At 39.5% G+C, this 25,725-nt stretch overlaps 1 protein-coding gene across 9 annotated transcripts in view; it reads right to left on the reverse strand.

Annotated features, from left to right (window-relative positions):
* GRB10 (growth factor receptor bound protein 10) overlaps positions 1–25,725 on the reverse strand; it is a 198,043-nt gene that overhangs the window by 48,594 nt on the left and 123,724 nt on the right. For all 9 annotated transcript variants that reach the window (XR_010598448.1, XR_006172682.2, XR_010598449.1 and 6 more), the window contains one exon: positions 25,042–25,183. Coding sequence is in view for 5 of the 9 variants with exons in the window: in XM_005278534.5 (XP_005278591.1) it covers positions 25,042–25,183 (142 nt within the window). In the remaining 4 variants the exon portion in view is untranslated. The remainder of the gene's footprint in view (positions 1–25,041; positions 25,184–25,725) is intronic.

The raw sequence follows: 25,725 nt of genomic DNA on the forward strand, positions 1-25,725 counted from the left end.
ACATGACTGAAAAATGGCAGAATAACTATGAACGGAGAGCAAAACGATTTGGGGATGGCGGGGAGGTGAAGAGGTCTAGTGCAGGGTTGTTCCACACAGTATTAGGGTTGAGCTCACTCAATCAGCGGCAGACTGAAAGAAGACATGCTAAATATAATTACAAAGGGAGATGATGTGGAACTGAGGACAAAGAATAAAAAAGAGCCAGAAATTAGGAGATTCAACCTGGACAAGGAAAGCTAATTTACGTGGGTGCATAAGAAATAATTAATCCTTAAACAAAATACATTTAACAGTATTGCCAAGTCATAAAAGGTGTAGTGGTGGGCAGCAATTTAGATACAAGCTTCTAATGCAATGTAGTAGCAGATAACAGTACTTGTCAACTTCAAGTGTTCAAGAATAACGAGTCAGCACCCTTTTCCCCGAAACCATGAGATTGGCTTTAAAATCATGAGATTTTACAAACCACCACATTTGGGGCTCTTTTTATTTGCTTTCTGGTGTCAGTGTCTAAGATTCACATTTGTAAGCTTTTTCTCTGCAGCTATAAGGGCTAAATATTGACTTTAAGAAAACAAAAGTTGTGATTCCCAATTCCCAAATATAGACTCTTGGGGCAAACAAACGTTATCACAAAAGTTGGCAACAGCAAGATAATGAGATTTTTGATTACACATACAGAGGTGTTTTAGACTAAAACCAGCCCGCTCTATATGGCTCCTGGAACATACCCCCGTAACTGTGGCCAGCTTTGGACACTTCAGAACCAGGAAAACGTAGACAAATTGGAGGGAAATCCGATAACAAAAAAGGTTAAGAGACTGGAGCAATTAACTTAAGAAAGATACATTGAAGATTCTGTTGGCTAAACAACAGTCAAGCATGGTATGTGTGGAAGAAGATGGGTTACATAGCTACAAGTATCCGAAGGGAGGAAACACCAAGGTGAGAGGCAGCTGAGGCTGGTGCTAAAGGGGACAGATGGGATAAGTTGGACAGAAGGAACATTTCAGCTAAACAGTCTTAACTCAGACCTAATATAGCCTAGTCATAGAATCATAGATTAGAGTTGGAAGAGACCTCAGGAGGTCATCTAGTCCAACCCCCTGCTCAAAGCAGGACCAACCCCAACTAAATCATCCCAGCCAGGGCTTTAGCAAGCTGGGCCTTAATCTCTAATGTCATTCAATAAAAAAATAACTAATTATATGGACATAAGTATAAAGCTATTCTGTATAGCTTATAAGAACTGTAAAAATATAATCATTCTTTTACGCTAACAGAACCTCAAGAGCCCAAGCACACCTTTAAATGTAATTTTCTTCCACTCTGATAGCATCAGCGGTAGCTCACAACAGATTTATCCAGCAGGCAGAGCTCATACTGCTCTGAAAATAACAGGAGGAGTGCTTTATAACCGGGAGGGTTGACAGGCTTAATGACAGTGGCATGGCAAAGCATCACTAATGCCTGGCCATCAGTTTCTTCCTCTATGTACAGAATTCAGCAATATTACTTAACTTGCTGTTTCCCCAAGTTACAGGCACTGGGACCGAGCGATTTCACGCAGAGAATATTGGCTAATTGTTGCTGACTGCAGCTTTCGAATGTTTTATAGTTCCATTTGTCACGTACAATAATGCTTTTTTACAGAGCTGCTCACATTAGGAAACTTTCTGTGCAACTGTGTAAGCATCAGTTGCGTGATTAGAATAAATACCTATAGATCTCTACCAAGGAAGAGTTACATAAGGGGCATTTCAAGAGTTTTTTCTACACATTAGTATCAGATTTTCATCATTTTCAGATTCTCCCCCTCATTGTATTTAAACACTCATAAACACAATGTATTTAAATACTATAAATACATTAAGAGGAAAACTTTTATTATGTAAAAGTGCTCTGGGAGTTTAGACATTGTACATGAACACCTTCTTAGGTTTCCTTAAATTCACATTCAAGAAACAACCAATTGAAAAGGGAAAGCTTCCTTTTCTGATGCAGTATCTGGGAATGTGCCATCATGACTGAGATTGCTGGCTGCTTCCGTGTATACTGTCTTGACTGCAACAAGCTCCATGTGTATTCTGAATTCAACCTGCTGGGAGCAAGAACTACACTCACTTTCACAAAAAAGGATTTTTTTTTTTTAAATATAAGGGATGTAGTATACTTGAGAGATTACAAATGGAATCACATATTAGGTTGCTACTATACAAAGTATCTTAAAATGAAAGTCTACAGCTACATTTATGTATAGGTTTTACTACTTAAAAAAAAATTTGCTCCCATCTCTTATGGTCTTATTTTCCTTTCACATATATTCAGACTTGTGTGCTGTGATAGGACCAAGTGATTCGTAACAACTTCAGCTTTAATTCCATGGCTAACATCTCTAATTTAACCCATACAATGTCCCCCTTAAAAAGCATTGCTCTAGGCCATTTAATATGTCCCTTCCTTCTTGGTGGGGGCATTAATAAACAAACAAACAAACCCCAAAAAACCCACACAAATCAACTCTTTGCTTAGCATACAGGGACAAATTCCCTGCTGCCATGGTTACCGTTCCAACTTCTCTCGTGGTACTAGAAATAAAAAACTTCCCTTGAGAACAGAAGGCTATAATGTTAGTTCTCCCCTCCCCTCACTCATCATTGTTAGCCACTAAATCGGCTACATCTGGCATATTTAATTTGGACTAAATAAAATGTCACTAATTAAAAAGATGCCGAACAAGCAGTACATGACATTATAGAAATAGAGAGCTTAGTATTTGAACACAGCCCATTAGGAACTGAAAGGGCCAACTAGTTTTCATTAAAAGCTTAGGCATAAAGGAGGCTAACCGGTTCCGTTCCTCTTATAAATTCTTATTTGTGACAGCGTTCTCCACAAATTTTCCCTTATAATCTAGGTAAGAGAAGATCATTAAATGTTCTTTCCTACACAAGTTGTGCACATAAGTATGTTATTTAATTTCACTGTAGATGGTATTGTTAGTTTAAAAATCTTCAGTGTAAAATGTTCATTATAGCTGCTCAGTAGGAGGGTTTATTTAGTAAAGCTATAATAATGAGTGGAATGTTTAGCAGAACATTGACACAAGATATTCCAGAAGGCGCACATGGTTATGCAAGCCTCCCTGAATCCTCAGCTGTCCTTTTGTCCAATTTTATGTTCCAGTATAGCCTATTTCACAATATTGTGCACTGCAGTACCAAACTCATCTTCTTTCTTCCCTCTGAACTGTTCTCCCTTACCCAGCCCATGTCCCTCCCCATTTTCACCTGGCAGCTTCAGTTCTACCCCTCAAACAACCACCTCTCACACCAAGGTATCTGTTTCACTCTAGTTAGAGCCATGAGAACTACTTTCTATAGTAACTTAAATGTTTTCTGCTGAAAGCAGTTCCTCTTCCCACATCATCAGTAAACGTTTATAGAGTGATGCACACCATGCTCCTGGACTGCATTTATATCTATGCAGACACCTTTCGTTTAGGTGTCTATCAACCTGTTTGTTCTTTCAGGTTGTAATATGATGCTAAGATTCTGCCTCTATGGATTCACATAACTCTCAATTCTTCTTTCTTCCTTTTTGGTCATCTTATCTCTGGCTTTATCATCATCATTACAATACAGAAGGGCAGCTAGCTATAAGGCATGATGCAAAAGGCCTATGTGTCCTCACTGTCCAAGCCTTCCATTTTTAATAGTTGAATAAACTTGCAAATTAGTTTCCTCTTCCTTCATTTAAATGTCTCAATCACCTGATAAATCTAGCCCTCTATATTTTCATGCAAGTTTGACCCAAGTCAGATACTTTATGCAATATTTATCTCGATCCATTTTTAGTTTTATTCTTATTGGGACCCAAATAAGCTGCATACATGCAAGATACAAATTCCTCCAAACCTGAAGTTTAATGGAAATGTTAACCGACCCTTGAATGGTTCATAGTATTAGCAGTTTTATATGTCAACTTCTAGCCATTTGATTTTGTATGCAGTCAGTAGGTAGATACAATACTCTCTTTGCAAACTAATGATTTATGGGTGTATTAGTAAATTGCACTGGGTTTTAACAGTGGTTGTGGGGGTAAACGCTATGAGTTGATTAGAATATTACTCATGTATGGGTATAATTATATCATTTTGATGTATATTTAAAATTGGTGGAGAAAAGGACTCCCCTAACTGGTATATTATGTGACTTCTATGGAGTGTAAAATTGTGACTACCAGATGCTTAAGATTTGGAACTTTTAAGCTAGTTTAAGGACACTTAACATCTTGACCAGGGATGCAGAGGAGTACTCAAAAAGGATATTCTGGTGGGGGAAGCATTAGGTAACATTAGAACATCTCCAGATTCATAACAGCTTTCCAAACCAATTGTCCAAAGAATACCCCCACACACCAAGCAGCTGCATTTTCCCCCACAAAGGATGTTTCATTCCAAACCCCTTAATATATACACTGTGTACCCACTTAAGAATTATTATATCTTCAAAAAATATCAAAGCCTTCTGAAGTCCAATTAGCTGGAATGTCTATAAACTGCCCAGTTGTCTAGGACTTTTCATCAATATCTAGCAAGGCCATGCCATGGGACTACAAAAATCTCCATTCTCTAAATTAACTGAACACACCACAAGTCACTACACGGAAAGTTAATCAACTGACCTAAACAAATCAGGGAAGTCTAAATATCAGGGGTTTTACCAACATGAATGTTACAATAGAATAATCCTTTGCTAATGTAGAACTGTGCTGTACAAGCAAGTACAGATTTAGTACCAAATCTTGTTACCTGGCATGATAGAAAGTTGTTGTATGAAGAAATAAAGCTTTCTACTCCAGATTTATTTTTACAAAGGTATTGCTATAGAGTTATGTGTCAAGACACAGTTGGCTTTCATTTAAGCCATCCTATCTTTGAAGTTGGTTGAAAGTACATTTTTACTCGCTACTCCCATCCCCCCAAAAGTGGACAATTTGTGGTAATTTCCAATGGATTTGTCCAATGCACTCTGTCCATCCAATTAACATCTTGCATGAATGCAGTTAACTTGCCTTTTGCATTGGCGAAGAGCCGAAGCAATGCTTTTCATGGACTGCCCATTAAACATTTAAGATGGTGAGCCCTACTAGTAAGACATTAATATTCAAATAGGTTTCTTTGTACAGGCATAGTTTGAGTGAATACTAAGTATACTTTCTAGATGTATACTTTTGTACCAAGGACAGATCAACCTTCCTTCTATAAAAAAAACAAAACACAAAACTTGTTACTCTGCTTCTCTAAGTCACTATGAACAATATAGAATTCTACAGCTGTACTATACTAAACTGGACATCTTCCATACTTGCTAGACAGCAGCTTTACTAATGTACTTCAGGTGGGAATAAATAAGACAGACAGAAGAATAGCAGAATACAGTAATGACCAAGTTTACGGTACATCTTTCTAAGGTCAGTAAGAAATAGGTTTACTGCAATGCACACGCGTGAGGAAACTACACGGATCCTTCTACAACTTTAAAGTCGCCTTCATCCAGAGGTGAAGATAACTCTGTATTTTTATTATATGTATAAAACATAAATATGATCTAATAAAATAATAATTATTATATATAAAGAAACAAAAGTCTTCTCCACTATAGCCAAGCTCACTTTTTCCCTTTAACCTCAGGTTACAAGCATACTTAAAACAATCACTCATGCAGAGGAACAACAGAAACTTTATTCCTGTCCTGGCAACATTTTCTTTGTCTTTAAAAGGATTTGTAGGTGCTGTAGTTGCAAGATGGTACTTCTTGAAGGAGTATTCTGAAAAAAAAATGTAGGTCACCGAAACCTTATCTGAAACTGAACCCAGGAGCCAAAATTGAAAAGAAAGCACTAATGCAGAATGTACAAGTCCTTTCTCTCTCTCTCTCTCTCACACACACACACACACACACACACACACACACACACACACACACACACACACACACACACACACACACACACACTTCTCATGGATAACTGTTGGAAGGTAGGACAATGCCTGTATCTAAGGATTTTTTTATTTTTATTTTGAAATTTCCATTTCTACTAGTGCCTCAACTCCATTCCCATCCCCCAAAATACAGGCATTTTAAACAACATGCATTAATGAAACCCAGTTATATGAAGCCAATAAAGTACAAAAGGATTGTACTTTAAGGGCATATAAACTTATTACAATATTTTGACTTATGTTTTGTAAATTTGTACATCTCAATTTAATATCCAATCTTGAATGTAAAAAAAATAAATCTCAAGTCTCCTTCTAGGCAAGATGCACTGCTCAGAGACATATTTTTGATAAAGTTTTATTTGACAATAGCTTAGTATGAACTTCAGTAACCCACTAAGGTCTGCTAGGTTTGAGCTTTATTACCCTTTTCCATTCATGGCACAGAAGCTTGCAGTTATCCTGACTCTATACATTTTTAGACTTGCAGTATGCAACCATTTTCTGCTCAACCACTCCACTTCTACCTCTTCAGTTAGCTACAGCCTGCATTCCTCAAATTACTTGAATTGCTCACATTAAAAATAACCAGTTCTACATAGTGCATCCTCAAAGTTAATTTATTTTGTAATTAGACATATATTTAAAAAAAAATCCATTGTTAACCTTTGTTCTTTTCAAAAACTGCTCAGCTTATTCAAAGCAATGTGATGTTATTTGGATTTCTGAAAACATACCAAATCCTAATTTATCAATGCTTGGTTTTTTCCCAGAAAGATAATGCCTTGTACAGAAATAATTTAGGAGTCTTTTCCAGCTCTCAAAAGGAATGCTCTTTTATGCGATTTAGGGTAATAAAAATTGCTTTTGTAGATTTGTAGATTATTTTGTTGCCACAAAACAAGAGTTTCATGGGATTTGCTACTTCCTCCCTTCCCCCCACTAGGGAACAAGATTTTGTGTGTTAAGTGTCAAAAATTTTGCTAACTGCAGAGTATTATTAAACCCAGACAGTACTGAAACCATTTTCAGTTCAACTATTGCTCATATACACATCAACAAGGAAGAAATTGATAAGACCGCAATGAAATTTAAGGCCTATAATTGGTTTTGTGGTTTGATTGCCAGAGTACTTCAGGTTCTTCTTTCAACTCATCTGACTGCACAAAAAACAACCAGAGTTTTGTTACTGTACTTGCTTGTACTGAAGCCTGGCCAGCCTATACGCTCTATTAATTCCACTTTTTAAATCTTATTAAATAGGGAGAATGTCAGCTTATTACAGGCTATACTATGAAAGTTGTGTTGTAAAGACTAACTGGAAAGTCTCATCCTTTAAAGAGCCATAGGATGCATTTCCCCTCCCAGACATAAAAGACACAATACAGCACCAAGGTTCATAGTTTATTCCTCCCCTACAAGCAGCATTTTTCCCTAGTTTCAACATTAAACTAGACAAATTATCAGTTAACTTCAATATGGGGTCCAATATTACAGTCACCTTGAGATGATTAATTCCACCCCCTTGCCCATATACATTAGAGCTATGATAGAGAGTTAAACTGATTCAGGCTCATGGGGCTTGTTGGATGAAGCTAAAAAACAGCAGTGTAGACTTTCCAACTTGGGTGGGAGCCTAGGCTCTATGACTTTCCTTCCTTGCCAGGTTTCACAGCCAGGCTCCATACCTAGGGGGAACACCTACAGTGCTTCTTCAGCCCTGTAGCATGAGCCCAGGTCAGCTGACCCAGGGTACAATATGCACTAATGCATGTTTCCCACTCCCCCATGGAAACGTACCCTTACATATTGAGGCCCAGCCAATTGCGGACACGAATAGTCCCCATCTCAAGTCAGAAGATGCAATTCATATCATGTATGCCACAGGGAAGATGATCTCCGTGGGAGTCCCCAGTAACCTCTTAGCAAAGCTGAAGTCTCCAGACTGAGTTTCTCACAACCCTGGATCTAAGGTGGTGAGTATATTCTGCTGACAAATATCACAACTGTTCTGTAACCGGATGACATCATTGACTATTAAGAAAGTTGTCATGCAGATAACAAAATGATGATCACGGCTGCTCCTGCTGTTTGTCACTGAGGTGGGAAGAGACCACTATGTTCAAAATGTGCAATATTTGATTTGTAATTTTAAAAAGTTTAACCACAACAAGTATTTAATTCTGAATACTCTCATCTGAAGTGGTATTCCAACAGCTACATTAAATTTAGTTCTGCACCCTAGATTATGCAAGTCTGGCCACATGTGCACCCTCCCAGACATTTCTAGCACTCTGATCAAGATGAAAGACTTTTATTGTAATTATGTTGATGCATAGCCATTAAAATGAAACAAGATGAATGGACTTTACAGAGAGCTTTCATGCATCCTTTCTATGCCAGCTTTAGCAAAATACAGAATCCTGTGAAATATCACTAAGAGCGAGTGCCAGTGGTATTTGAGGATATGTCTACACTGCAACATAAGCTCAGGATTAGCAGAACTTGAGCTAGCAAACCCCAAGTTTATTAACCTAGAGTTTGCGCTCATTTGTAACCCAAGGTTAGAAATTGTTGAATCTTGGGTCCCAACCCGGGACTCCAGCATCTATACTGTATTACATGGACCAGAGGCCAACTACCCAAATCGCAGCTGTCCAAGGGCCCTCCCAAAACGTGAACACTCTAGCCCTTTGTCCGTGGTGCAGTGTAGTGACTGTCCACCAAACCTGATAGACCAGAGGACAAAAAGTCAGCCCTGGGGATTGTGGGATACATTTGGTATACTCCCAGAGCATGAGTTCAGTGGTGCTGCGTCTACACTGCAAAGCAACAGGGCTTGAACAGCAGATCCTGGCTTGATTCAGGCTTGGAATCTCCACCTCCATCAGATTCTGGGATCCTGAGTCTGAGTTCTGGGTCAGTGTATTTTTATGTAGGCGGAAGGGGAGTTAGGTTTGACCCTGAATTTGACCCCTGGCCTTACACTGAGGTGTAGACATTCCCTTAGACTATCAAGAGATTCCTTTGCATACCCCAAAATGGGCTCAAGTCACTAGAGAGAAATTGGTCTTGTCTAAGGATTGAGTGGATGGGAAAAGTTCAGTACATTAGTAATAGGAATGATTTTCTACCATGACCAAAATGTCTCCATTAGAACAGAACTAAGCAAAATAATCTGAGCCATGACATTCAATTCATTTTAAGATTTTCCAAAATGTTGCTGCTGATACACTCATTCAATTCAATGACCAGCTATACAAGAGTTGGCTTAGTATTTAAAGACTCCGATTTCTACCATCATATTTGACTTATTTTTAAGAGCACCCTACAAAGCAGTTCAGATGAAAATTGACCAGTTCCTTTGTAGTGTCATCAGTTCTCCTACTCTGACATTGGTACGAATCTAACTATCATTGCTTAGGACTTTACAGAAGTAGATTCAGAGGCTACACTCAGTTGTAGCATAGATATAATTAAATATGCAATATGAAGAAGCTGCACCAACTCCTGGGGACGCCAATCAGTTAGCTCCAGTCATCTTGAGATAAGTCTGATGCTATAAACATCTAAAAAAAAAAAAGGAAAATGATGTAATGCCACAAAGAGGAGGAAAGGCGATTCCAAGGCAGATGCAGTACCTGAAACTAACTTGTTTTGACATGTACTAGATTTCAAGTCAACCCTTTGACTGATGAATTTGCCAAGAACTGAAGCATAAACCATGGAAACGTAAGGTGTGCCTCAACTTATTGTGTAAGATAAGGAATATATGGGAAAAGCAAGGATGGTGGAGTCTTAAATTGGGACAGTAGCTCCTTCCTGACACTACCTGACCCAAAAAGGGAATGTGCTGGAGACTCCCTAAGTAATCTGAACAGACATATGAAGATCAGGTCTCAAGAGATTTGAGGCCAAGTCTCTTGGCAATACTTTGATGTTGTTTTAGATAAGGGCCAGTGGTATCTTCATGTTATTACAGGAAGTGACACAGGAAAATGAAACTACAATAACCAGTGTCCCTTCTGTAAGATTTCCATGCAGTTTCATTCCTTCTGTAATTAAACACTGAGCCTATAATTCAAGCATTAGTAAGAGGCATAAAACTCATCTAATTTCTCACTTTGTGACTGGTTTTGGTTCTTGCCCTTCTTAAATTGGAAGGGAAGGAACCTAATCTGATGCTAGCCTAATGCTAGAGAGAGAGAGAGAGATCAGCAGATAATCCTGAACTACATATACAAAGAGAAAAGGTTACACTGCTCTACAGCCAAAATGCTTCTGAAATAAATGTAGTCAAACTTTACTAATTCTGGGTCACTGAGAATGAAAATGATGCTTAAAATTGTTGATTGGCTCTAGTTGTCAAGATATGCTATTGGATCAGTATATACGACCCTTGACTTGGGAATGGCGGAGGATAAGTGAGTTCTAAAGGGAAGGGATCTCAATTTAAACCAGAAATGACTAAAATACATCTTTGACTGGATCTATGAATAAATCTATGACTGGGTTCGGACAGTACTTGCTTTTTAGCAAAACAATGAATGATGCAATCTGAAGCTGGTATTGCGTCATACATGATATGAATTGCATCATGTTATTCCTAGAACTCATGGATGATGCAATCATAATGAAGCTTACATCACTCTGCTGAACAAACTGCCTTATATCAGCTCTAGAAATCATACAGTGCCGTGTCTCTTATTTGTCAGTGTTTGATTTTGCAAAGGGACACATTTCTGTTTAGCCAAAGTGAGCAGAGATGCCTCGTACTTGTGTGAACAGTGCAGATAACTTCTGATATGTTTGTGGTGAAGTGACTTTTGCATCACAAAAGCGCAGTATAACCACTGTGGTTAAGAAAGCCTATCACCTTTATTTTGGCTGCAAAATTGGAGATCAGGACAAGAGGTGGGCCCCACACATATGCTGCAACACTTGTGCAACAAATCTTCGCCAGTGGTTGAACAGGAAAAGGAAATCTATGCCTTTTGCAGTGCCAATGATTTGGAGAGAGCCAACAGATCATACCAGCAATTGTTACTTCTGCACGGTGCCTCCAGTTGGGAAAGGTGTGTCAAAGAAGAAAAAGTGGACTGTGCATTATCCAAACATTCCATCAGCTATACGCCCAGTACCCCACGGAGAAGGACTGCCAGTTCCTGATGCACCAGAATCATTCTCACTTGAGTCAGACGAGGAAGAGGAAGAGGATGAAACTTCTGGTCCTGAACCATCAATGTCACAGGACCCACATTTTCTCCCATCCTCCTCCTCTGAACCACACCTCATAACACAAGGTGAACTGAATGACCTTGTCAGGGATTTGGAACTACCCAAGAGTAAGGCAGAGCTGTTGGGCTCCAGACTACAGCAGTGGAATCTCCTGGCAGGTGATGTTAGGGTTTCCATGTTCCGTGACCGTCAAAAGGATCTTGTCCCATTCTTCTTCATGGAAGGTGATCTTGTAGCCTGCAACAACATCGATGGTGTGATGGTAGCCCTCAACATCGTTCACGATCCAGATGAGTGGAGACTGTTCATTGATTCATCGAAGACGAGTCTTAAAGCTGTTTTACTGCATAATGGCAATGTTTTGCCATCAATTCCAGTTGGTCATGCAGTCCATATGAAGGAAACCTATGACAACATGAAACAACTTTTGAGGTGCATAAACTATGACCAACATCAGTGGCAGCTTTGTGGCGATTTAAAGGTTGTTGCTCTCTTGCTTGGTCTGCAGACTGGATACACAAAGTACTGCTGTTTTCTCTGCGAATGGGATAGTCGTGCAAGAGATTCCCACTACATCAAGAAAGATTGGCCACTCCGACAGTCATTGGAGCCTGGGAGGAAAAGTGTTCAGCATCCACCACTTGTTGAATCAAGGAAGATTTTGTTACCACCCTTACACATCAAGCTGGGTCTGATGAAGAACTTTGTCAAGGCCATTGACAAAACACAAGCAGCTTTCAAGTACCTCCGTGGAAAATTTCCAAGGTTAAGTGAAGCTAAGATAAAGGACGGTGTCTTTGTTGGTCCTCAGATTCGTGAACTTCTTCAAGATGATGCATTTGACCATGCACTGCATGGCAAGTAAAAGACGGCATAGAAAGCCTTCCAGTTAGTGGCAATAAATTTTCTCGGAAACAACCAGGCAGACAACTACAGGTTGTTGGTGGAAAACCTCCTCAAGGCATACAAAAGCCTTGGTTGCAACATGTCACTAAAGATACATTTTTTGCACTCTCATCTAGATTTTTTCTACCGAACTGCGGAGCAGTGAGCGACGAGCACGGCGAGCGATTTCACCAGGACATTGCAACAATGGAGAAACGCTATCAGGGCAAATGGAGCCCATCAATGCTTGCAGACTATTGCTGGACAGTGACAAGAGATGCTCCATTTAATGAATACAAGAGACAAGCCAAGAAGCGCCGAGTAGACCCTGAATAGGACTAAACTATGTACACAATAGTTTTTTGCCTTTTGTTTTATAATCAATTTTATTTATATAACCCTTTTGCTGATTTTTAAAGTGTTACATAAACGGGACAGATGAAATATTATCATGTAAAGCAACCATAAACACATGAAAAGACCTAGGTTTACAATTTATGATTAAAACTCTACTATCTACACAATATACATAGACATAAAATGTAAAAACTTAAATATCTTAGAAACAGTAGCCAATCAGTTGTTTTAATTGTCATATTTGAATTCAGCACATCAAAATACATAATAAATATCACATTTTATCTCTGAAGCAGATGACTTCTCAAAAATTGTAGACCAATGTTATATATGCAGTGTTGGGGGGGAAAATGTTTCATTCTAGAAGCAGCCACCCATTCTTGGTCCGAACCAGGAGGCAGTAATTGTAAATGACATTAGATACTCAGACCAGTAAGTGAGGGATGGTTCTCTTAGCCATTACTTGGTAAATGTCCTTTTCATATTTACTGTTGAACTCCAAGTTCCCTCTGATTTGGACAGTTTGCTTAATTAATGAGGGATCACTTCCTGTACATTTATCTTAAACATGCCTCTTCCCTTCACCTCCTCGCATCTTGCTCAGGGTAAGTGGAAAAAGACTGACTTATAGCACTCCAAGAAAACTACAATGCTTGTGATCTGGGGAGGGGAGGGGGCGTGGAGGGGTTGAAACTAACCCAGGCTGAAGAAAATGTCCTACGTTTTCAGCAGTGTGTACACTAAGACCTATTACTTCCACATTTTTCTAGGTCATTGATGCAAGAGCAAGGAGGCAGGCAGCTATATTAGTTGTGTGTGTACTTAACAGGATGCCAGCTCTCTGTACTCATCATGCACCAACACCAATTCCCCATTACACCACACACATAACACTTAAGAAAGAGGGTTTTGCTCATTCCCTATTTCAAAGATATTTACAATCAACCAAATCTTAGAGAAGTACTTAATTTCTGCAGTTTAAACAATACTTAAGTAGGGCTGCAATTTAACAAAGCAGACTATGTTAAGAGCAGATTAAGCTAGCAGTCTGCTGGTGGTTCTGTTTTACAACAGAGTCACTTAGTCAAGGATACTACATTTCAATATTACCACTACCTACTCCACGCGTGTGTATGGGAGATCAATGAAGTCCTTTCCACAAATTACAAAACCTACTGCTGTATGAGGACAGCAGACTAAACCCCAAAATTTCATCTAGATTTAGAGCAAGAAGTGCAGCAGAGACACGATGTGTCTAGATTGACATCAAGGATATGATCTGTGCTTGTGTAAACATACCTGCATTAGCTTTAATGAAGCTAGCTAGCTAAAAATAGTACTGAAGAAATGATAGCATAGGCAAGTATGCACCCAGGTGAATTTGTACGGTGCTGTAGCCTGTACCACCACAATCACACCTCCAATGTCAGTGTAGATATACCCTGAGTTGGGTGGGAAATGACTGCTGTAGTAGATACCATTTTGGAGGGTCTGTAACAGTTCCATTCACAGAGCAGAGGTCTTCCAACTGAAGTTCCTGGATCAGCAGTGTTCTGCAGGTAACTTCCTGGTAATTCACAGCATTACATGATACTGGAACTGGGATAAAGGAAGAGGGAGGGGACACAAGAAGATCTCTTTCATGGTGTGGTTTATAGAGTGAAATAGTTTGTGCATCTCTGGAGTAAGGGAGCCTGCATAGCATATTTCCACTGTACTTGAGTGATTTTTCATCCAAGGATCTCATTATTTCTTATTACTACAATGTAATACTTTTTTTTTTTAAACACCATGGGATGTTTTGATTAATCTCCCTGTGTTTCTTGAACACCATTGCTAAAATTCACCATCAGAGTAAAATCTACCCGTAGAGATTTTATGTAGATCCAAGAGAGACTTCAAAATCTTTGTATGGGTACATTTTACTATTGTGAATTTATCACTATACATTTGACTTGGTAATATAATAATCTCCATCTTTTGTCAGATTTGGAAATAATCCTATTTCCCTAATGCATAAATCTACACCCATTTAAGTGAAATTGTTTATTAAATGCCTTTGTAGGAATTACAATTCTAATATCTTGTTGAAGGTGACAGTTCATGTAATATCACATCATGCTCAGAGTTCTGTTAAGTTTGTGAACTACTGTAGCTGTAAAGTTTCAGAAGTAACATTTTCCAGCACAGTACAAAACAAAGACAATACTTGGATCTGACTATTTGAGGGCCTCCGTTTGACACACAATGGTACAGTGCAAGAGCCAATGCTGAGCCACAAACCATTAGGACAAGCTGTACAGCTTTGCCAAGCCAGATTCAATTTGTTAAAGAAAAAAGTTCAAGGATCAGCCTTAATAAAAGCCAAACAACATAAGAGCATCTAGTTCTGAAATAATATTTTCTTTGATATTACAAAGAGTTTATTTGCTTAGTGACTAGAATCAAGGTATTCCAGAAACACCAGATCTCAATTCATTGTCCATAAGAATCTGTGGAGGGGGTGGAAAGGAAAAGAGGCAGTGTCCACATGTCACAAGTCACTTCCTCTAACTTACTTTTGTTATTAGGAATGTCACCAGCATTGGGTGAATACTGCAAGTAGTATTTGAAAATATTTGGATTATAAGCCTCAAAGGTGCTTCGGCTCAGACTTCAGCACAGCACTTGAGCACGTGCTTGTGCTTAACCATAACCATGTTCTTAACTCCCACTGACTTCAGTGTGAATTAAGCATGCACTTAAGTGTTTTCCCTAAATCAGTGACTAAACCTTTTCTCTTCAATCTGCCAACATATGTATGAGTTAGCCTTTGGCTCACTAGAGAGTTGTGGAAAAGGAAGTGTCACAAATACTTGTGAATATTTATTTGTGCTGGAGATATTGCCATAGCAATCTTGCTTTCTGTCGGTTCAGGAGTCATTGGGGAAAAAATGTGACCAGTAACAGTATGAATAGTAAATTACTAACAGATACTCCAAGAGTGATTTGTTGCTTTTAATAGTTTGCAAGCATGAAGTGTGCTCACAGAAGCCCTAGGTCAAATTTTGGCCATATATATTTTGCAAAATTCAATCTGACTGGTTCACAAACAGAATAGAGGGGGTGAACTTGTCAGAGTGCTCACACAATAACTTACCTGTGGAATAGTGTGAAACTTTATTTATTAATTAAAGGTTAACTGCACAATGGAAGAGTTATGTGCAGAGGGGGAACCTGTGTACCTTTTGCGATAAATAGAGCAAACCTGAAAGGTCTCTGTCAGCTACCTCTTCTCCAATGTCTTCCCACCCAAAGAGTTGCTCCCCCCCCCCTTTTTTTTTTTTTTTTTTTTTTTTTTTTAAAGCACCACCACCTCAACACTCAGTTATACTAAGTTGCCATTACAGCAGTACCCAAACACCACCAATGTCTTGTAATGAAGGGGATCTCAATTACCGCTCAGGAGTTGCTGAGAGAACACATTTTACTTTCACACACTTTTGGTTTTCCACTTTTTTGAAACTTACCCACATGAAAGCTAAACAACCCTTTAAAAATTCAACAGTTGAGCTGAGTTTTGATCCCATCTCCTTACTCCTTATGATGCCTTGCTGCATTAATGCCAGGATGCAGTTAATTCTGACCCTGCCACAGAGCCAATACCATTAGTGGAAACAAGCCAATGGTTACACTGCTAGGAACATGGTCCACAGCTGGAGGGAGGAAGTGTTCTGCGGATACCAGATCACTGCACAAGTGCCCTTTATGTATGCACGATGCCCTTCCTTTTAACAAGTTCACATTTAATTAGTCACAAGGCTTGCCTCTACACATATTACAGCCATCTTGAAGCTTGGATTGTTTTGTTAACATTAATCGATTCCATCTTTTCAGACCAGTATTCGCACAGCTCTAACTAGTTAAGAAACAGTGCAACACAGAACAAGTCCAACAATTATAAAGCAACTATAAATCAAGGGAGCAGAAAATGGCAGAGAGAGAGTACCCTTATAAAGTATTCAGATTATACCAAGCAATAATGCATTGCTTTGGAGGCTAGAATCCAAGCTGGGAATTCGGATTATACCAAGGAGCAGTGAGCTTAAATTGCAGCAAGAGAGGTTTAGGTTGGACAATAGGAAAAACTTCCTAATTATAGTTAAGCACTGGAACAAACTGGCTAGAGAGGTGGTAGAATCTCAGTCATTGTCTAACCTGTTCTTAAAAACCTCCAAACACCTGTCAGGAATGGTCTAGTTCAGAGGTGTTCTAACTGCGGGGCATGGAGGAACATTTGGGGGGTGAGTGGCGATGCCAGGTGGCTCGGGCTTCAGCCCCAGGTGGCGGGGCTCTGGGAGGGAGTGCCACCTCCATCCCCAACTCACCTCTTTTTGTCTGGGTTGGGGGGTGGAGGTGGGGGGCGGGGCGGAAGAGACCAAAAATTGTAACTCGAAGTGGTAGCTCAGCTCAAGAAGATTGAAAGCTGCTCGTCTAGTTATTATGTAGTCCTGCCTTGAGTGCAGGGGACTGGACTAGATGACCTAGTGAGGTCCCTTTCAGCCCTTCACTTTAATGATTCTATAAGATTAGTACTTGTCCCACCATGTCTTGAGCAGTTCAGCTGTGTCCTTCAGCCGAGTGAGATTTATTAAATTCCTACTAAACCAGGGTTTCTCAAACTTCACTGTGCCACAACCCCCTTCTGACAACAAAAATTACTACAAGATCCCAGGAAGGGTGGACTGAAGCCTGAGCCCAGTCAAGCCCTGGCCGGGCCAAAGCCGAACCTCAAGGGTTTCAACCGTGGGGAGGGGTACTGTAACCTGAGCCCTGCCGCCCAGGGCCAAAGCTGAAGCCTGAGCCCTGGGCAATGGGGCTCAGTCTTTGGCTTCGGCCCCAGGCCCCAGCAACTCTGGCAACCCCATTAAAATGGGGTCACGACTCTCAGATTGAGAACTTCTTAGTCTTCTTAGGCGATGGAGCAAAGAACATAGAATGTGCAGGCTTCTGGTACAATGCGTAAGCATGTAATCTCCAAGCCAGTGAACCAGGAAATAGAACAAGCAAGATAATTACCATTTTTGCAGTTTCACACACAAAATATTGGATGAGTAAAAATTTAAAGGTTTAAATTAAGGCATTGTTAGCCATACAAGTACTGTTTAATTTTTGTTTTTTAAAGAATGGGCACTGTCAGTCTTAATATTTAGGCTACTGCTTTTACAGTTTTAAAATGAGCACACTGAATGCACATTATGTTTAGTGGATCAGTCCTAACAGCTTTCAGTAGAAAGTTAAAGCCATTTGGAATCACTTGAAGCATTTTTATTTTATAATCTATTATTGTCACTGTAACATTTTGCCTCCGTATTATAGTATCATATAATTATCAGCCTTTAGCATCATTTATCTACTTCAAAAACTGCCTCTGGCCATCTCAAAAAATGCAATCTTTTATTTCTCAGATTTTACCTCTTTCAAGTCCTCTAACTCCAACATACGTACAGCGTACATTTGCTAATTTTATTTTTAGCCATGATAATGTTACTGCACTATTTCCATTTCTAACATATACGTTATATAAAAGGACACATATAGATAAGGTGCACAAATATAAAATTCTATGGTGCATGTGTAAGTAGGCCAATACATATTTGCACTATAGTTAATATCACAGCAGCATTTAATATTTGCACAGGACAGTTATAAAGATAAATGGCAACGATTGTCTTATTTCTAGACATTTGTAAAAGAGTTTCAGAACGATTATGATGCCTGCTAAAACTTTCACATATCTGTGTTTTTTTGGGTGCAGCTGACCCTGCTGTCAGGTGTGCTCCTAATCCCACTTTGCCAGGGCAGCCATGTCCCAGGAATATGGACACCGGTTATTAAGCAACACTTCAGTGCACACTCGCCATCTGTCCGGCACTGAAGAAGTGCTGCTTCGTAATGGACAGCCAAAGTGCTCCTGCGAGTAAAGCCAGCATAGTGTCATAAGGAATTTTTTTTTTTTAATTTGAACATAGGAAATATTTAATGATTATTTCCAGAACTTTGTGACTGGCTTTCTGAATGACTTTCTGAAAGTGCCAGTACAGGAAAGATAAACAGCTCAATTCTCTGCTCCAAACTTCTTGCTACAATTGCTGGTAGAGGGACACAAAAGGTGGCTTTAAGCCATCTTTGCCCCTCCTCAATTTTGAAGCTGGTCCCTGACACAGAAGTTAGAGCTCCAAGGAGATAGCATACACTCCTGCTGATGCTGGTCAGACTCTGCGGCTAATGCCACTGGGGAGAGATTAAAAAGACGTGACTTTTCATCTTGGAAAAGAGATGACTATGGGGGAGACATAATAGATATCTAAATCGTGAATGGTGTGGAGGAAGTGAATAAGGAAGCGTTATTTACACCTTCACATAAACACAAAGACCCGGTGTCACCCAATGAAATTACTAGGCAACAGGTTTAACACAAATAAAAGGAAGTACTTCACACAACACAGCCAACCTGTGGAACTCATTGCCAGGGGATGTTGTGAAGGCCAAAAGTATAATGGGGTGTAAAAAACAAAACAAAACAGATAAGTTCATGGAAGATAGACCCATCAATGGCTATTAGCCAAGATGGTCAGCAATGCAACTCCAGAGAGCTCCCTAAACCTCTGACTTCCAGAAGCTCGGACCGGATGAGAGGGATGCCCTGTTCTGTTCATTCCCTCGGAAGCACCTGACACTGGCCATTGTCAGAAAACAGGACGCTGGGCTAGATGGACCATTTGTCTGACCCAATAGGACTGCTCTTCTGAGTGATTTCATATAAACTAACAGTTGTAACACCAAACTCACCAGATCAATTAAACATTGGGAAGGTGTATATTATATATATTTTTACAATTTCTGCTCTTACCAAGTAAAAAAGGACATAACTGAAGGGGAGACTTAATTTTTTTTTTAATCTACCTTAACCATACAGTTCCCACAGGGAAGGTCTGACCTCCCCAATTCTTTCCATATAATCATTGCAACTACCTGAAAAAAGAAATAAAAGGCACAAGCAACCCAGAAGTAAACAAACTAATGCATGTGCACCGATTTATTTTTTTAAGTCTCAGATCATGAACTTTTATTTTTGGACAGTTGCAAGGTTGCAACAAAGACCAAAAAAGAACCACTAACATAGGCCCATACTCTGCAACTGGACCCTGGGGACTTCAGAGGTTAATGTGGTCTGGCAAGGGCACAAGCAGCTGCCTATGTGAGCCAATTGCAAGATTGGGGCCAAAGGCAAAGGTTGAAACAAAAGCGGACTAAAACTACGGCCAACAATTGGTATTTTGCCTACATAACATCACTGCTGGTGTGCTCAAATGCAGCTTTTGCTTATGCAGTGATAACATTTTAGGTGCAAAATTAGCTAAGTACACATATGAAAAGTTCATAGTTTTATACTGCTGATCCTACAGAAACCCATCTCCCTGACTTCAAAACAGTGATAGCAGAAACCTTTATGTGAAGACAGATTATGAAACTAATGATAACTAAAACATCTGTTTACAGCAGTTCTTTTGAAGGACAACTAAAGTCGGACTAAAGGTGGCATTAATTTATAACCATTTAAGGAGTTTAATTTGCTAGAAAAGAGTAAATAATTTTGGTACATCAAACTGCTATTTGGAAGTTTGCCTTGGCTGTATAGAGGGCTGTGAGAAGTTTGCCTTATTTTCACAGTTGAAAGCTTCATTGACTCACACAAGATACTTTAGACTAATATCCTGTGGCACTGCAGTGACCTACATGTAATTATTGCATGCTTCTTCCAAAATATTTGTACACAACCAGAAATTATAGCCTAAGTTACCAACAAGTTTTTGGTTTATACCAGCAACACAAAGATGAACTTCAATTAGTGGTAACCTAGCTGTCTCATGTTTTTAGCCATTTTTTAGACAAATGTTTGGTTTATCTTCTGGTTACAATTTTCCTTACATAAACATATTTATCCTCTTAAATTATGTTTAAAAATCTCCATCTCTCCTATCTCCCTCAGATTTGAGGGGCTGGGCTGAGGAGCGGGGATCAAAGATCTTGGTATCCCTATTAATGCCCTCTTCAAAAGAAGTGTGAGATCTGAAGTATTTACTAAGTATTTAGTTTCATTTTGGTATTAATTGCACCAATTTAAAAAGGGGTGAGAGAGATGTGGGGAGGTGGGAAGGGCAATGCTTTTAGAGAAAAAGGTGTATATGAGGTAAAATTCAATAATTGGGGGTAGTATCGTTTAGTTGATTCCTCAAGCTTGTCAACATCCCCCAAAATAACATGGCTCTTAGCTTCATTTTGCTTTATGTGCCCTAATTTTGAGATGGTGCTTAGAGATTCAACAGCTATTCTGGCAAATATTGCTTGAAGAGTCATAGATTCCTTCCAGTGCCAGACATGTTAGGTGTTTTGTTTACCATACAACTAATTTGTGAAGTTACAACAATGTGTAACTGTTTTTTCCTACAGCGTTTCCTGAGTCAACTCAGAGTCCTACTCAGCTTCTGTTTAGTGTGCAGCGTCAGTTTTCAACTCCCCCAGAATATTCCCTACTCGGTTGATTCTCTAACTAAAATGTTTACTATGCCATTTAGTACTATGCCATTTAGCATGAACAGGTTGACATCTGGGCCCCCTTACTGTGAACTCTCTCCAAACACTCAGTCTGATTCGGTCTACAGCACTGAAATTGAGCATTGCCTCACCACTGCAAACTCACTATGAAAGCACGTTTGTCTAATTACCATTCATTCCTAGACTCCCTGAAGCATCAAATGTTTGACCACCCTAGCACAAGTCCTGCCTGACTTTGCCTTTTTCTTTTTTTTTTTTCCTTTTTTCTTTTTTTAAAAACAGTGCATTCTATCCACTGTCAGCATTTCAGATTTCCCTCATCTGGTCTCAGTCTTATCATTGCGAAAGTAACACGATGTGGGAAAGTCTTCATCATTTATTTGTTGCATAGGTTCACACTAGACGCTCTTCTGTCTTCTACCATTAGATGACATTTTCTCTATTAATTCAGCCTACCTGAATGCTTTCCTTCAAAATCAATGCAAGAGTAATCTAAAGACCATTTTGCACAAGAGACTATAAGATTTCGCCATTACTGAATTTCAGCTAGTTTACGCTTCCATTTTTACTCCCAGACAGATTAATTTTGATACTGCACTTTAGATTGTTTCCTGTAACTAGTGCTCCCATTTATTTATATACACATTTTACTTTGGTAAACATGCCCATCATTATATATCAAAGGAGTAGCCGTGTTAGTCTGGATCTGTAAAAGCAGCAAAGAGTCCTGTGGCACCTTATAGACTAACAGACGTATTGGAGCATGAGCTTTCGTGGGTGAATACCCACTTCTTCAGAAAATTTCCAGAGGCAGGTATAAATATGCAAGCAAGAGTGAGTCAGTCTGGAGATAACGAGGTTAGTTCAATCAGGGAGGATGAGGCCCTCTTCTAGCAGTTGAGGTGTGAACACCAAGGGAGGAGAAACTGCTTTTGTAGTTGGCTAGCCATTCACAGTCTTTGTTTAATCCTGATCTGATGGTGTCAAATTTGCAGATGAACTGAAGCTCAGCAGTTTCTCTTTGAAGTCTGGTCTTGAAGTTTCTTTGTTGCAGGATGGCTACCTTTAAATCTGCTATTGTGTGTCCAGGGAGGTTGAATTGTACTTCTACAGGTTTTTGTATATTGCCATTCCTAATATCTGATTTGTGTCCATTTATCCTTTTACGTAGGGACTGTCCAGTTTGGCCGATGTACATAGCAGAGGGGCATTGCTGGCATATATTACATTGGTGGACGTGCAGGTGAAGGAACTGGTGATGGTGTGGCTGATCTGGTTAGGTCCTGTGATGGTGTCGCTGGTGCAGATATGTGGGCAGAGTTGGCATCGAGGTTTGTTGCATGGGTTGGTTCCTGAGTTAGAGTTACTATGGTGTGGTTTGTAGTTACTGGTGAGAATATGCTTCAGGTTGACGGGTTGTCTGTGGGCGAGGACTGGCCTGCCACCCAAGGCCTGTGAAAGTGAGGGATCGTTGACCAGGATGGGTTGCAGATTTAAAGGTAGCCATCCTGCAACAAAAACACTGACTCACTCTTGCTTTCATATTTATACCTGCCTCTGGAAAATTCCACTCCATGCATCCGAAGAAGTGGGTATTCACCCACGAAAGCTCATGCTCCAATCTGTCTGTTAGTCTGTAAGGTGCCACAAGACTCTTTGCTGCTTTTACATCATTATATAGTATACCCTATGTTTTCCAGACGAAAATTGATATAGTTATTCACTGTATCAAGATCCTTCTCAACAGGTAATATGTACTGCAAGAGAGTGAAATTGAAATACAGTAGTTATAGCCTCAAGTTTTTTCTCACTTCTGATATTTTTCACTGCCTTACAACTGAAGTGTTAAGTGTGTGGTGCATTTCATAACATTAAAAACAATGAATAAAAGAAGACAGTTCCATAAGCCATACTAGATTTATTTTGCCCTACTGAAAATTCCAAAACAAATCCCCAGTATGGACCTGGGCGGACCATGTGCATGAAGTAATCCCAGAATAGTGCATAAGTGATGTCCTAAAGCACATCCTGAATCAAGCAGTAGAAACTGGACGAAAAAAATACAGAAACTGACGGTACATGTCACAGTTCACTTCAAGCGTATAACATACATATATATCATGTTCCAGTTATAGTAAAAAGATGTTACGTGTGAAACAGATACAACATTTTCAGATGGAAATACTATTTTCAAGTGGGTGCCCTTTTAAAGGCATTAGAATCTGAAACACTGAATATTTTTTAGACCAGTGGTTCTCAACCAGGACTCCGGGACTTCTGGGGGGGCCGCAAACAGGGCCGGCATTAGACTTGCTGGGGCCCAGGGCAGAAAGCCAAAGCCTCACTGCATGGGGCTGAAGCCCAGGGCCCCAAGACCCGTCACCTGGGGCTGAAGCCAAAGTCTGAGCAACTTAGCTTCATGGGGCCCCCTGTTAAAGAGCCAACTACAAGGGTCTTTCTTTCCTGAATCACTGACATGCAGTTCAAGATAGCATCTTACAGCTATCTTTTAGGCTGCATTTTGTTTCATTTGATAAACTTATAAAAGCTACTGACTACTGAAGTGTGTGTGTGTGTTAGTTATATATATATATAAAAATAAAAAGAAGAGAAACAAATATAGAAGGCCTGAATAAGTTATGTGAGTCTCTAAATAGCTGCAGCCAGTCTCAACACACGCCTTGCTGCTTAGAAGAAAGGCCAGAAAAAGTGGTCTGTTATCAAGTGCCAGGAGTCATGAGAGAGTTGCCTACTACTTCATTTCAAAGTACCATTCCCCAGCACACAAGACATTCTGAGCTCTCTAGTTTCTTTGTGGGACAGCACACTATCTGGTCCTCATATCATGCACTGTTAAGAAATTTTAAATTAATTCAGAGAGAAGATGCATTTACAAAAAAGGTAGCAAATTATGTAGCACCTATTGTGTGGAGGTAAACTGTGGATGTTTATTTCAATCTAACCATTTCATTTAAAAATGGAATCTGAGGAAAACATTAGGTTTCAGTCTGCTTCATTGAAGAACTTTTCTAGAAAACCAAAAATAAGGTAATGCAACATCTTCATACCTTTGGCCCAGATTAGATTTGTACTTGGGTCTCCAGTCACAAATGAAAAGATTTTTTTTCAAATCATTTCATTCTAGTGCAAGTTTGTGGATCTCACAAATTATCCACAGCTTTTTGGCCCAAGTGCAGTGTCTACTTCATGGAGAGCTCCAGGACTAATAGCGGGGCTGGTGAAATGGAACTCTTTATGGGGTAGAGAGGGGTGGAAACGAGGGAAAAAATATTTATATGAGGACACCTTTTTTCCTGTGTGAGTACCCCAATTTGATTAAGTGTCACTGTAAAACTCTCAGTGTGAAGAGCCACTCAAGCCAGCTTTCCATCCGATAATTTTGCTTCTAAGTCCCATCCCCCTGCTCTCAGCCATCAGATCTAAGAAGATTACTTTGCTTTTTGTGCAGCTTTATGAAGTACATTAAAACCAGTAAAGACCACACATATCTTTAAAAGCAAATAGGCAGCTATTTATAAACCCCTTGAATTTTTAATCAGCAACAGGCTGGTAAGCACTATTGTGGCACCTAGAATATGCAGTATAATATACCCAATTACTGCTATAAGCAAATTATCCAGACTTCTTAATTAAATGAAACATTGCCTAGCATAATGAAATTCAGGAGAGGATATTAAATATTATTGCTTCATTCACTCCAAACATCCCTTCATTAACGGCAAGAGAGCTTCTGATATCTTGGTACTTACAAACCTTTTATAGCTTTGAAGTCTGGTTGCAGATAGTATTCTTTTGCCAGTGTTGCCCTGCTCAAGGACAAGATATATAAATATTTCTAGGCATCTTGAGGTTTTCCTTCTACTTTACACTGAAGTAATCAATTGTCAGCTTAAACGAGAATCTGTGATAGAAAAGTACTTCTACTTAATACTCACATGCTTACTAGCAGGTTGACTCTGAGGTAAAGATCCAGGAGCCAGTACTGGAGAGCTTGTAGGACTGCAAAGCTCTGGAAATGGATTTGGTATGGCTGGTAAAGAGGATGTTCTAAACTGCTGTTCTTCTTCTTGGAGACGTCTACAAACACATAAGAACTGAATATTAAAAGAAGAAATTAAGTCTCCTGACTAAGCCACTGCACTCCATTCAGCATATTGATATCGTACACCATTTAGGAAAGGGGATCAAACAAACTTTGTTCTAAACAAAGGTATTTTTTCACAATAACATGCATACAATTACAGTGATTGAATGAACAAATTAGGTAATGCATGTGAAAAGTCAGTCATGCATCCAAGCTTGTTTTGCTGCACCTAACTTGATTATTTGTGTGCATAATTGAGGTAATTGTGCACACAAATTAAATGCACATTTTGGTGAGGAAAAAAAAAATCAGACCTGTATCACAGATAGCAAGGGCTAAACTGAAGACTGTTAGTTTATGTTCTACATGCCAGAAGTACATATACGTGAGCTCACTCAAATGGATGCAATCCAAGAAAAGGGCTGCTACTGCCAAATTCTGGATCTGAACAATCCTGCCAGCAGAATCCTTGTAGACTTTGCCACCAGTCCTAGAGCTCTAGAATAGGAGCAGACTGCTGAAATGTCGCAGTTGA

This window comes from Chrysemys picta, chromosome 2 (genome assembly GCF_011386835.1).
Source record: "Chrysemys picta bellii isolate R12L10 chromosome 2, ASM1138683v2, whole genome shotgun sequence".
In the NCBI taxonomy this organism is placed as follows: domain Eukaryota; kingdom Metazoa; phylum Chordata; order Testudines; family Emydidae; genus Chrysemys; species Chrysemys picta.